The sequence below is a fragment of the Gopherus flavomarginatus genome, chromosome 5 (genome assembly GCF_025201925.1).
Source record: "Gopherus flavomarginatus isolate rGopFla2 chromosome 5, rGopFla2.mat.asm, whole genome shotgun sequence".
Classification (NCBI taxonomy): Eukaryota; Metazoa; Chordata; order Testudines; family Testudinidae; genus Gopherus; species Gopherus flavomarginatus.
Genome location: NC_066621.1, coordinates 126,150,510 through 126,163,900, shown reverse-complemented (window position 1 = coordinate 126,163,900; position 13,391 = coordinate 126,150,510). Strand labels below are relative to the sequence as shown.

Below are 13,391 nucleotides of genomic sequence, written 5' to 3'. Positions count from 1 at the left end.
GTGATTTTATTTATTTATTTTTCACCTGAATTTTGGATCCCGTAAGTATGTGAAAATGCTGATTGTGAAGAAAATACTGTATATTATTTTAGATAGACTACCTTATTAACAAAGGCATCAATTAAATTAACTTAATGTGGAAGATATATATGTATGCTCATGCATGTATTTAATGTACAGTTCATGAAATAAACCATAGCATTAAACTGCTTTTACTTTCAATACTTTTACTTCTCTGTTTGTTGCTGTTCTGTCCTCCCATCCCCCAATATTCACCCAGCAAACTGTGTGTAAAATTAATTTTTGCACTGATTTTTCACCTGTTTTTTAAAATTTTGTAATAAACCCTGAAATTCCCAGGCAGATTTACATAAAATAAAAACTGAAAATGAAGGGCCTTGGTCATGTGGTATTGTTAGTTCCTTGATTGAGTAGGCATAATATTTTAAAATCAGGTAGAGGGCTTTGAATATCCCAGGAAAAGGTAGAAAGTTTATAGTGAGAGGGAACAACAGATGAAACAGGACTAGGGGATATTAGAATTTTTTAAGCTTTTTTTTTGTTTTTCTTTTTTTCCCCCTTCTTTCTGGGCCACATGCAGGTCTTGCAAGAAGTATCAGAGCCAAGATTTCTTCTTCGAGTGCTGTCCCTGTGGGTGCTCCACTCTAGGTGACAGTGCGTCCCGGTGCTGTTGATCGGAGATTTTCAGTAGCAGTGCCTGGTTGGGGCGCACGCACCCAGATGGTATCTCCCGTCTAGTTGGAATCTTCCTGAGTGCGTGCGCCCCACACCCTCCTCAGTTCCTTCTCAACTGTCCTCGGCTGAAGACGGGACTCGGGGCAGTGCTACCTTCTCTTCCCTGATCTCTATAGGAAACAGTAACAAAGAACATAGGAATAATTATTAATTACTTCTCAGTTCTTTCCCTTCCTTTAGTATAGTTACATAGTTAGTTACTTAGTTTAAAAAAACAAAACAAAAAACCTCTTGTCTCCCATTTGAGACACTCTCCTCGGCCATTTCTAACTCATAATGCCAGGACCTTCAGGTTTCAAAAGATGCATCTCCAGGACTCCGTGCCACGCTCACATGGCCTCTCTCATTGTGTGAAGTGCCTCGGGGACACCCACATCCCAGCGAAGTGCCTTCACTGTGCGAGCCTCAAGTCAAGAGCTCGTTGTGACAGGGATCTGCTCCTCAAGATCATTAGGATGGAAAAATCCCTGCAGCCGCTGTCGGAACGGGAAAGGTAGAACCCGCTCCCACACGCTCCCCAGCCAGATTTGAACTGGTGGGGAGCGTTTCTTCACTCTCCCTGGAGCGGAGGCAAGAAGCTAAGCAGTCTCTCAAACGAGACTCTAACAAGGGTAGAGGGTCTCTGGCGAGATCCCTACCCCCTGTGCTGACAACACAAAAGATAGCTGCTTCAGCCTCTTCAAATGCCTCAGCAACCGCTCTGACAGAACTTAGAGGCAGGGACCAGACCTCCCGCGCTGGGAAGGCACCTGTTGATTCGGTCCCCTCAGCGCCGCAAACGACTGTGGCGCGGACAACTCACTCCTCTTCAGCACCGGTACCTGCAGCGCGTTCGGCTCCGGCACCCAAAACAGCTTCAGTACTCACAGCCTGGTCAGTTTCAGCGCCAAAAGCGGCCGCGGTCCCTCCAGCGCGCTCTGCCTCAGCCACGGAAATAGCTGCATTTCCTACAGCACGATCAGCCTCGGCACCGCGAAGAGGGTCGGCACCCAGCCACTCATCTGCCCGTGCACCAGCAGCAGACCCCCTGCAGGGCACCTCTAGGCTCAACACAGCAGGACACTCTCTGCCACTCTCTTCTACTAAAGAACTAGAGCAGAGGGCAGGCTTAGATCAACCTAAAGAGCAGGAACAACAGCTTCTCACTCAAAGTGACCTTCTAATGCCACCTGAGCCTCACTCTCCGCTCCTAGACACAGGACTCCTTTCTTGACCTGCCACTTTCTGCACCTGAACTGGCTTTCACTGACGGTGACCTTGAGCTACAGCAGCAAGCGGAGTTCTCCCCTCCTGCTTCTCCTCCACAGGCACCTTTACCACCTCAGGTCACGGTTCCAGCCCAGTAGCCTCAGTTTCCCTACGTTGCCCCCCCCCCCCCCCCCCCCCGTGGGCGATACCTGGGTTCCACCTCCACAGAGCGTGGACAACTGTAAACAATTTCAAGAACTTTTCAGGAGAGTTGCACTCAGTCAGGATATCCCCTTAGAAGAGGTTCAGGAGAATCAGCACAAAGTCCTCAAAATTCTTCAACTGTCGAAGCCCTCGAAAATCGTGCTCCCTATAAATAAAGCACTCATGGAGCCAGCTGACACCCTCTGGCAAACCCCAGCTTCTCTAGTACCAACTTGTAAGAAGATCAAACGTAAATACTACGTTCCTGCAAAGGACACAGACTTCCTATTTTCTCATCCATCACCGAACTCTCTTGTCATTGATGCAGTTACACTGCGAACTAAACAGTCACAATATCGACCAACCCCACAAGACAAGGACCTTAGACGCCTTGATGTCCTGAGCCGCAAGGTTTATACATCCTCTACACTACAATTCAGGATTGCAAACTATTCTGCTCTCCTCGCCAGCTATGATTTTGATAATTGTAATAAGCTTCTCGAATTTGCCTCATACATCCCAGACGACAGAAGAGTAGACTTCAAATCAATCCTGTCTGAGAGACAACTGATCTCCAGAACGGCCCTACAGGTGTCCTTAGACACGGCGGACACAGCAGCCCGTACTACTGCAACTGCTGTGGTTATGCGCAGATCCTCATGGCTCTCTGCGTCAGGCATTCCTAAAGAGCTCCAGACCAAAGTGGAGGACCTCCCCTTTGATAAGGACAAACTCTCTTTGAAAAAAACTGATGAACTCCTCCACACCATGGAAGATTCGAGAGCGACACTGCGTACCCTGGGCATTCACCCATCACTTCCCAGGAGACAACGATACCAATCATACCAAAGACCACGCACACATCAGTACTATCACCCTCAATCCAGACCATATGACACAACTAGGAATCGTACTAGACCTCCCAAACGCAGACAAAATCAAAATCAAGCCACCACCTTCCGTCCACCAGGCAATAAACAACAGTTTTGAAGCTTTGGTCAAGGGTCTGCACGACCACCCCTTGATTCCACCACTTACTTATCCATTTGGCCACCGCCTCCAGTATTTCCAACATGCTTGGCAGCAGATTACACAGGACCGTTGGGTCCTCGAAATAGTTCGGACCGGTTACTCCATCCCGTTCATATCCTACCCTTTCCCCTTCCCCTCCCTCTTCAGGGACCCCTCTCACGAACAGTTACTTCGCACAGAAGTGGCACACCTTCTGCAAACAGGCGCAGTGGAACCTGTGCCGACGCAACATCAAGGGACAGGGTTCTACTCCCATTATTTTCTAACGCAGAAGAAAACCGGGGGATAGAGGCCTATACTAGACCTACGCCGACTGAACAAATTTGTGAGGACACAAATATTCAAGATGGTCACATTGGGCACAATAATACCTGCATTGGATAAAGGGGACTCGTTCACAGCCCTCGACCTACAAGATGCTTACTTCCATATATCAATACATCCAGCTCACGGATGCTTCCTACGATTCACAATCGGTCAGGATCACTTCCAATACAGAGTTCTCCCTTTCGGACTCTCCACAGCTCCAAGAGTTTTTTCCAAGACCCTAGCCGGGGTTGTGGCTCACCTCCGCAAACACGGGGTCACACTTTTCCCCTACCTGGACGATTGCCTCATCAGGGGTGACTCCTACGGTGAGACACTTCAAGCCGCGCTCTTCGCCATCTCCATTTTTCACAGCCTAGGCCTCCAAATAAACATTCATAAATCTACCCTGATACCTACGCAACAGATCGAATTCATTGGAGCTCATCTGGACTCAACCCAGAACAGGGCCTCACTCCCATACAACAGATTCCTCGCTATCACGCAGCTCATACGTACGCTCTCTATTCGTCCCAGGATGCAAGCAAGAATCTGCCTACAGCTCCTTGGTCACATGGCAACTACCACCCCTGTGGTTCAACACGCCAGGCTACATATGAGATGCTTCCAGGGCTGGCTCAACTCCAGTTTCAAACCCAGCAGACATCCCTTAGGGATGCTGTTAACTCCTCCACCTCATGTTATAACTTCCCTACAATGGTGGACAAGTCCAGAAAACCTCTGCACAGGGGTTTCCTTCCAGCAACGATCCCCAACGCTCATGCTTACCACGGACGCTTCCCTGATTGGTTGGGGAGTGCATCTAGGGGAACACAGGGCACAAGGCTGGTGGTCTGCATCAGAGACACATCTGCACATAAATCTCTTAGAGCTCAGAGCAGTGAGGAGAGCATGCCTTCACTTTCTTCCCCTCATAAAGAACAAATACCTGCGAGTCTTAACAGACAACATAGCATGTTTGTATTACATAAACAGACAAGGGGGAGCCCGATCACATTTCCTCTGCATGGAAGCCATTCGACTATGGAATTGGTGCATATGACATCGAATACAGATCATCGCTTCCTACCTACCAGGCTGTCACAACACGACTGCCGACGCACTCAGCAGACACTTCTTGACGGAACACGAATGGGAACTGCACCCCGCAGTACTCCAACAGCTCTTCTCCCACTGGGGCACGCCATCCATAGATCTCTTCACCACGACCCGAAACCAGAAATTCCCTCTGTTTTGCCCCTGGGCGGGACTTGGGACTGCATCCTTAGGGAATGCATTCCTCATCCCATGGAACAACTGCCTCCTGTATGCCTTCCCACCTATCCCTCTACTACACAGGGTTCTTCAGAAGATTGCGGACGACAAGGCCCAGGTCATCCTTATTGCCCCGGCTTGGCCGAGACAGACTTGGTACCCCTACCTTCTCCGCATGTTCTCCCATCACCCATGGGCTCTCCCCAACAGACCAGACCTCTTTTACCAGGACAACGGACAAGTCCTTCACCCCCAGCTCCAAAAGCTCCACCTCACAGCCTGGTTCCTTCATGGTTCCAAACCCATGAACTAGCCTGTTCCAAGCAGGTCCAACATGTCCTCTTGCACAGTAGGAGAGACTCCACTCGTAAAACCTACCTTCAGAAGTGGAGGCGTTTCGCTCTTTGGTGCTCGCATAAACATTTAGCACCCAATAATGTGACCCTCCCTAACATTCTAGACTACCTCCTGAAACTAAAACACAACGGACTCTCGATCAGCTCCATCAAAGTGCACCTGGTGGTGCTTACCACCTTCCATGACCTATTGGATGGGTACTCACTCTTTACACACCCCACCATTAAATGCTTTCTCGCTGGCCTGCAGAATCTTTACCCTGAAATTCATCCAACAGTGGCTACATGGAATCTTAACCTCGTTCTTCATGCCCTCATGAAACCTCCATTTGAGCCGTTGGCTACCTCCTCTCACCTCCATATGTCCATGAAGGTGGCTTTCCTAGTTGCCATAACATCAGCAAGGAGAGTTGGTGAAATGAGTGCCCTCATGGCCCACCCTCCCTACACAATCTTCTCCAAAGATAAAGTCACTTTGAGACCACATCCTAAATTTCTTCCTAAGGTGATGTCAACCGTCCACCTCAACCAACCTATATACTTACATACTTTCTATCCCAAACCTCACAAAACTCTGCAGGACGCAACCCTGCATACTCTCGACGTGAGGAGAGCAATTGCCTTTTATTTAGAACGGACTAAACTATTTCACAAGTCTCCACGACTCTTCGTTTCCATTGCCGAAAGATCAAAGGGCACGGCTATCTCTAAACAATGTCTATCCAAGTGGATCTCTGACTGCATCAGATCCTATTACCGTGCGAAGAATCTTCAACCACCCGAAAACATTAGAACTCATTCCCCTAGAGCCATGTCGGCATCCATTGCCTTCTTACACAACGTTCCCAATCCTGATATCTGCAAGGCAGCTACATGGTCATCTGAACACACGTTTGCAAAACACTATGCTCTCACACAAGACACCACGGCAGACGCAATAGTAGGCCATACAGTACTATCTTCAGTACTCCCTGCCGCATCTCCAAAGTCCCACCAACCTTAGTGGGTACTGCTACACATTCACCTAGAGTGGAGCACCCGCAGGGACAGCACTTGAAGAAGAAGAGAAAGTTACTCACCTTACAGTAACTGAGGTTCTTCGAGATGTGTCCCCCTGTGGGTGCTCCACTCCCTGCCCTCCTGCCCTCTACTTTGGAGTACTAGTATGATGCTCCACGGTAGAGAAGGAACTGAGGAAGGTGTGTGGCGCACGCACTCAGGATGATTCCAACTAGATGGGAGATACCATCTGGGTGCGTGCGCCCCAACCAGGCACTGCTACCGAAAATCTCCGATCGACAGCGCCAGGACGCGCTGTCACCTAGAGTGGAGCACCCACAGGATTTTTTAAATGTGACTTGGGATTTTTGGGCCGAGTTTGAGATACCGTAAAGGGGTCTGATTTCAGAGAGTTCTGAGCAACCCCTCACCCACGAAAATCATGCATGTTTAAGGCATCTCAAATTGGGTACTTCAGAAGATCTTGGCCATCATTTCTGCAGAAATCAAACTACTGTAAGATTTATTATCTGGATGCAGAGTTCATTTAACTTGGTCTCATCTTCACGTAAATCAATTTTGTGTGGTTTTAGTCCTACTAGTGAAGAATGTGATCAGTTCTTTCTCCAGCTCCTTAATTGCCTTAGTTCCAGGAGTCTGGCAAGGAGTCCTGCGCATCCTGTCACATTGCTGATGTAAGCAGCATCCAAAATAAATATGGACTCTAACTTCCATTACCCCCGAAATAGCAGTGAACTTGGAACCAAAACAATTTACCTGATCCCTTTTGTTACCATTTTGTTAATGTTTATAGCTTTTGGCTCATACTTGGGGATCTTGACTCCCATCAAAATTGGCAAATTACCAATTTCAGTGATGCATGTTCCCATCTGTTCCATTCATTTTCTTTCCAGACTTATCGCCACTCTCAGTGTATCAGGCCTCCACTGCTTCCCTTCATTGTGTTACCTCAGAAAGCAACTTTCTACCTCAAAGGATCCTTTGTAAGTAAATTTTTGGGTGTATGTATCATATAAATGTATTCAGGGACATCAGGTTGTTACATATCGTTTGATATGTGTTCACTGGGCCTGTAACAAAATAAGATGTCACTGTGTAAAGAACTAGCTTTGTGCATGTGAGTGATGTTGGCATCTAAAATTGTAGCCACGTAAAGCATAAGGGACTGACTACTACTGTAAGCTGAAAGTTCTCCTTGAACTTATGTGGTGGAGGCCTATACTTTGGGGGCTGAAAGATGAGCACTCGTTCTCATTCTATAAGGTGTATATAAGAGACATACATAATTATTGTATTCGCAGAAGAACAATTTGTTACACTACAATCACCTTCACCTACCAAAAACTGATTCTCCCAACTCCAAAAAGCATTCAAAGAATGTTACTGTTTTTTCCTTAATGTTTTCCTGAAAATACTTTCGGTAGTATGGAGAGGAGCACATTTTCCTTTATTTGACTTGGAAATCCACTACTTTCTGCCTCCCTTGTAGGCATATTTAACACTCACTTAATGGGAACAAATCCTCTTCCTGTGAAATAGTTTGTTTCCTCCTCCTGTAGCTATTCTGCTGAAAAAGAGAGGCCTGTGTTTAAGCTGAAACATTTCTGCTCCATGAAAAGATAGTCTGGATACCTCTGGGTGGATGGGTGGGTGGATGAGTGCAGCTTAGCTGGGAAAAACGTGAGCCATGCTCCAATAGCCACAGTAACTAGTCTGTGTTAAATGGCAGATTTGGGGAGTTACTTATCAGAAGGCGAAAGTGTTTGAACCCTCTTAGGTTTTAATTTCTAGTAGGATTGGTTCCTCTCCCTTCACAGCTGTACAGGCTGAGGCAAGTAGTGCCTCATTCACCCTGGAATAATGGAATAAAAGACTTACAAGCAGCCCTCAATCATGGCTCTTGTAACACAGCTGCCCCTAGTGCCCCAAGTGGTACTGCTCTTATGCCATATGGCTTACCAGGAAAAATTGTATAAGAGATCCTGTAGGAATAGTGTGCACACCATGTTTCTAACTCTAGATTTTTCTCTTGCTAACTTCGCTGTGACTAAATTCAAACTCTAGAATTTTGTTGAATGATTGTGTTTTTAAGTAATAGAACTGTAGTTGCCCTCACATTCTTGTAGCCCTGGGACTCATCAGCTGCATTATTCAGTGGTTCTAATTAGGCCCAGGCACTTGTGACCAAAACTTGTGATAAATTAGTTATCCAGATATGAAATGAATGGGGCAATCTAATCCCAGCTGCTGGAGATAGATGTCTGTATCAGAACCTTCATCACAGTTGGCACTAATTGGCCATCTTGTTAGCATTCTTGACGGAAGCCAAGGATTCAGTGGGCTAATAAGAGTGAATTCCCCTCTTCATAAAAGCTGTTCCTGTGTATTGAGGCAGAGACCCACAGATGTGAGGGATTTGTGAGCTGCCATTGCCCATGCAATACCTGTTCTGTGGATAAGCAGATAATGGTTGTCTCTTGGGCTGTTCACCCAACATGTTTCACAAAAACAGACTTAAATGTCTTTAAATCCTCAGTATTTCTAAAGAAGAATCTTATGAAAGTGTTTTTTTTTTTTTTTTTTGTTTCTTCCTAGCATAAAGTGACAATCTTGAAAATGTGGTATACCAAGCTTGGCTTCAAATCTGCAAATTCCACCTTATTCCATCCTCTTCCTCCTGTAAAGGTGGGTTTGTTACTTACTGATCACTGTTAATTCTCCTCAAACTAGGGTGACCAGACAGCAATTGTGAAAAACCATTACAGAGGGTGGAGGGTAATAGGAGCCTATATTAAAAAAAAAAAGTCCCAAATATCGGGACCGTCCCTATAAAATCGGGACATCTGGTCGCTCTACTTCAAACCCTTGCCATTTTGTTATTCTGGGTGACTGATGGGGGAATGGAAGAAAACCTGGTTTACAGATAAAAATGGTTTTGACACCCCTGATTTGTTCAAAGACTTCTGGCCATTTTGTATTTTATGTATTATGGGTTTAATGCTATCCAGCTTGGTTGTGGAACGTTACATGTATAGGTGCAAGGTAAAAAAGTGAAATTACTTCAGCTTTACCCCGGTGAGAGAAGAGAATTTGGCTTGTTGGGCTTGACGCCACGTGATGTAGGTGTACAATATTCCTTGTGTAATCATGAAGTGCTGAGCAGGATGCTGAGTTCAAGGGACACTGATACTCTTGTTAGTGAGAGCCCTGCTGCATGGCTGACACATCACTCTTTCATGGTAGCTGGAGTGAATCTTGAGAGAGGAGGATGTAGCTAAGTGATTCATTAGCATAATGATTTACTCGGAAACTCTGTTCTTTCCCCTCGTCTTGCCCCTTTTTACCTTGTACGCTTGAGCACTGGAGTAGGTGTACAGTGGACCTGAGCCTTTACTGTTCAGTGTGGCACTTAAACTTGCTTACACCCACCCACTTACACCCAGTCCCTGACACTTGCATTTGTGCTAGACGGCATCAATCTTGCACTCTGTTGCTCAGCAATTTGCAGGGTCAAGGCCTAATATTTCTCTGGCTGGGACCCCCCACATCCCATTTTCACAACCTTGACCCAATGTCCTCTTCGGGCCCTGCTGCTTCCCTGTGGTGATTTTCTCTCCACACATTTAGAAGTAAAGTGTGGGAAGAGGGACCGCTGTTGCCAGTGAATCTGTTATATCCCAAGTAATGGGAACATGGGAATACAGAGAAGCTTCTGCAGACTGGGTTCTGATTGCCTCGATAAATACCACTTCTCAAAAAAGCTGTTGCTTAAATTCTGTTGTAAATGAGTGTTTCCAGATGGATCTCTGTACTGCCAACTGCTGCCTCCCCTCTTCAGGGTAGCTCCCTGGTGACTTTCATGCTCAGAAGGGACAAACAGGCTGTGCCTCATTAGCTGGTTTATAGGTAGTTTGCAGTGTTACAGTTCACTGGAGAATGGAGTGAAGTACAGAGTTTGGGGGTAAAGCTCAACATACCTATAGGGAAATTAGACCTAATGATGCAAGATGGTATGCTTTTGGGTTAACTTGGAAAGTTAAAGGCAATGCTGCAGAATTTTGGGATTCGCTGATGCGATCGCAGTAGCCACCTCTTGCATTTCTTTAGCTTGTGCTTTCTTTCATTACAGGTACATGAAGGGATGTTCAGTTTAAATCTGGATGTGGATGAAGTCTACACGTTAACTACCCTCACGACAGGCCGGAAAGGCACTTACCCAGATCCTCCCCAGTCCAAGCCTTTTCCTTCAAATTACAAGGATGATTTCAACATTCGTAAGTCAACTCTTAATTTCTTACGGTCTGTGCTGTCTGTGAAAGCAAAAGGGCTATGGTGCTTAGAGGAATAATCTGCATTAGTATCCTAGTCTACACTAAAATGTTAAGACGACCCAGTTACATTGCTCAGGGGTGTGAAAATTCCATACTGCTGAGTGATGTTGTTAAGCTGACCTAATCCCTGGTGTAGACAGCACAGGTCAGAGGAAGAATTTGTCCTTGACCCAAGCTACTGCCTCTTGGGGGAGGTGGATTACCTATTCTGATGGGAGGACCCCTCTGATCTGCGTAGGTAGTGTCTACACTGAAGTGCTACAGCAGTTATGCTGCTGTAGCATTTCAAGTGTAGACAAGCCCTCCAGCTGGTCTGTGAGAGAGTGAAATACATCACAAATAGTATAACCTTCTGGCTGCTACTGACTGTCCTGGAGTAGAAATACTGAATACTTCAAGTGCTGGTTCCTCTCTGTATTCCACTGTGGGTGTGCATGTGTCTGAGACTAGATTTCTGGCAAGTGGTGTCCACTGGTCTGCATCTGCGCAGTTGTTCCCCTTGTGCTCCGTACCAAAGAGTTAGCAGTCCCGACTGACGCCTCTCCAGTTCCTTCTTATGACCACAAGGCCTGAGTCAGAATCCTGCAGTATCTGGAACTGATCCTCTTTGACATTCTTTCCTGTAAATATTTGTTTTTTTATATTGTTAGTTATTGTTAATAGCTTTCATAGTTTGATAAGTAGTTAATTAATTACGATCCCTATTCTGGGAAATCCTCTGATTCCTTGGTGTGGGACTTGAATTATGCCCAGGCTTTGAGAATTGCGTCCATTGCCCCCTGCTCCTTTTTGATCAGCAATGACCACCAGAGTTGCCTCTGCTGACTTAGAGAAGCTCCTGTCTCCCCTAAGTGTGGTATAAGCTGCTCTTTTCCTCGCAGAACATGGCAGACATGAGAACTCTGGCTTGGGAAGTCCATGCTGGAACATATTATGAGGCCTCAGTTGGATCCAGTCCAGTGAGACCCATTCTCCTGTACATCAGCCTGATTATTGAGAATTGTGTTTTCTAGCTCGATGTCTGATTCAGAAGCAGTAACAGCTTGAGTGAAGAAACCCTTAATAAGAGATGCTTTAATAAACATCAGAGTGGATTCCTTCCTAGATCTAAGAGAAGGGATCCCTCCCCGATCGTGTCCAGGTTGGATGAGTATTTTTCACCCAGGACACAAGGACTTAGATCCTCGTAAGCTTCATGACCATGATCAAAAGGCACATAAGAGCAAGTTGTCTTCAGCACTGCTCCCCCATCATTTACATTGACCTTTGTATCACTAACACAAAGCCCCAAGAGCCAAAATATTGTGAACTGTTGGTACTGGCAATAACCATGCGGTCAGAAATTCTAACACCAGTGATACTGTCACAGCCTAGGAAAGAACCACAGATTGCTAAGAGCTCTATTATGCAGGCTCCGAGGGTGCGGGGCGACAAGACTCAGCCATCTAAGGCTCCAATGTCTAACCCCACACCATGTTGTATTTTTGTCCTCCTGGACTCGCAATCCCCTTTGTTGACTCTCTCCAGCAAGATTCTGATGCTGGGGGGAATCTCATCTCTCATTCCATTCACTAGCCATGGTTTCCTGACACCGGTACCATCAATAGAATCAGACCCAACCTTATCTTCTAGACAGTCTAATGTTCCTGTGGAACCATCTTCCTCTCTGCTGAGGGAGTTCAGAGGATTGAAAGCCTCCTACTTCCAGTCTCATCTGGTTAAGTAAGGGACACCCCCTTGGACCAATGGTACTCTGTGTCTTGGTGACCCTCACAACCTATTTTCAATCCCTCATATTGACCTTATTGGGGACCATGGGACCCATATACAGAAGAACCAGAGTCTGTGAGAGCCAGGAGGGAAATCGTACCACCCCTTCCCTCAGGGAATTTGTTGGAGCCTTCTGAACCTATGGAAGAGGAGGAAGATGAACCAGATCCACCGTTACCACTAGTGCTAACACATTTCTTCCTTGCTCGATGAGGTAATTGCTTCAGCCTTGCCTTGTCCTCTAGATGACTATAAACATTTCTAAAAACTACTTCAGAGAGTAGCAAAATAGCTTCAGATCCACTTAGATGAAGTCCGGGATGCGCAGTACAAGCTCTTGGATATTCTATAGCCCATGGGGTCTAGCCTAATAGCACTCCCAGTCAATGAGGCCATATTGAAACCAGCAAGAACCGTATGGTACATGTTAGCCACTCTAATTTTGCACTGCTGTTGATTCTCAAGCACAGATGTGCTGATGGAAGAAATTATAAATATGAAGAATATTTTGGAAGAGAACTTTCTGAAAACCTGAAGCGTGCGTGGGATTAAAAGAAATAAACCTAACCCTCATTGTTGGTTTTTTTAATTCTTTGAATAGGTAATCCGCCCTTTAGTGAAGCTCCACATTTTGCTGATCAGACAGGGGTATTCGAGTACTTTGTCAACACTTCTGATCCAGGGGACCACATTTTCACACTCCGCCAGGTGGTGGTTCAGCGACCCATCACCTGGGCTTCTGATGCAGACCAGGCCATCAGCATTATAGGAGACTTTAAATGGTATGTTGAATCCACTTTAAGTAGGCTTTGCAGAATTCCGTTTTTAGGTTTTTTGTTTTGTTTTGTTTTTGGTAGTTTTGATGGATAATATTGGTTTGTTTATTTTTAAGATCTCTTATCTATTTAAATTTTCAAGTTGTCTGACACCCTCCCAATAATTTCTTGCAATTTATTAATAGACAGTGAGACTGAAAAAGGTAAAACTTTATAACTATTAAGACAAATTGTCAACATCACATTTAAAACATACAAAGAAATATCCTTAAACTCTTTAAAAAAATTTTTTTTCAAGTAGCAATTGCCTATCTGTAAATTTTAGTTATTAATGGAAATATTTTTCACTACCCTGTGTGTGCATGGTGAAATCAATG

The 13,391-nt window shown here is 45.6% G+C and overlaps 1 protein-coding gene across 2 annotated transcripts in view; it reads left to right on the top strand.

Annotated features, from left to right (window-relative positions):
• The window catches only part of GALC (galactosylceramidase), a 68,468-nt gene that overhangs the window by 36,960 nt on the left and 18,117 nt on the right, over nucleotides 1-13,391 (top strand). For both annotated transcript variants that reach the window (XM_050953268.1, XM_050953267.1), the window contains 4 exons: nucleotides 7,031-7,120; nucleotides 8,733-8,822; nucleotides 10,267-10,411; nucleotides 12,840-13,020. In XM_050953268.1, coding sequence (XP_050809225.1) covers nucleotides 7,031-7,120; nucleotides 8,733-8,822; nucleotides 10,267-10,411; nucleotides 12,840-13,020 — 506 coding nt within the window. The remainder of the gene's footprint in view (nucleotides 1-7,030; nucleotides 7,121-8,732; nucleotides 8,823-10,266; nucleotides 10,412-12,839; nucleotides 13,021-13,391) is intronic.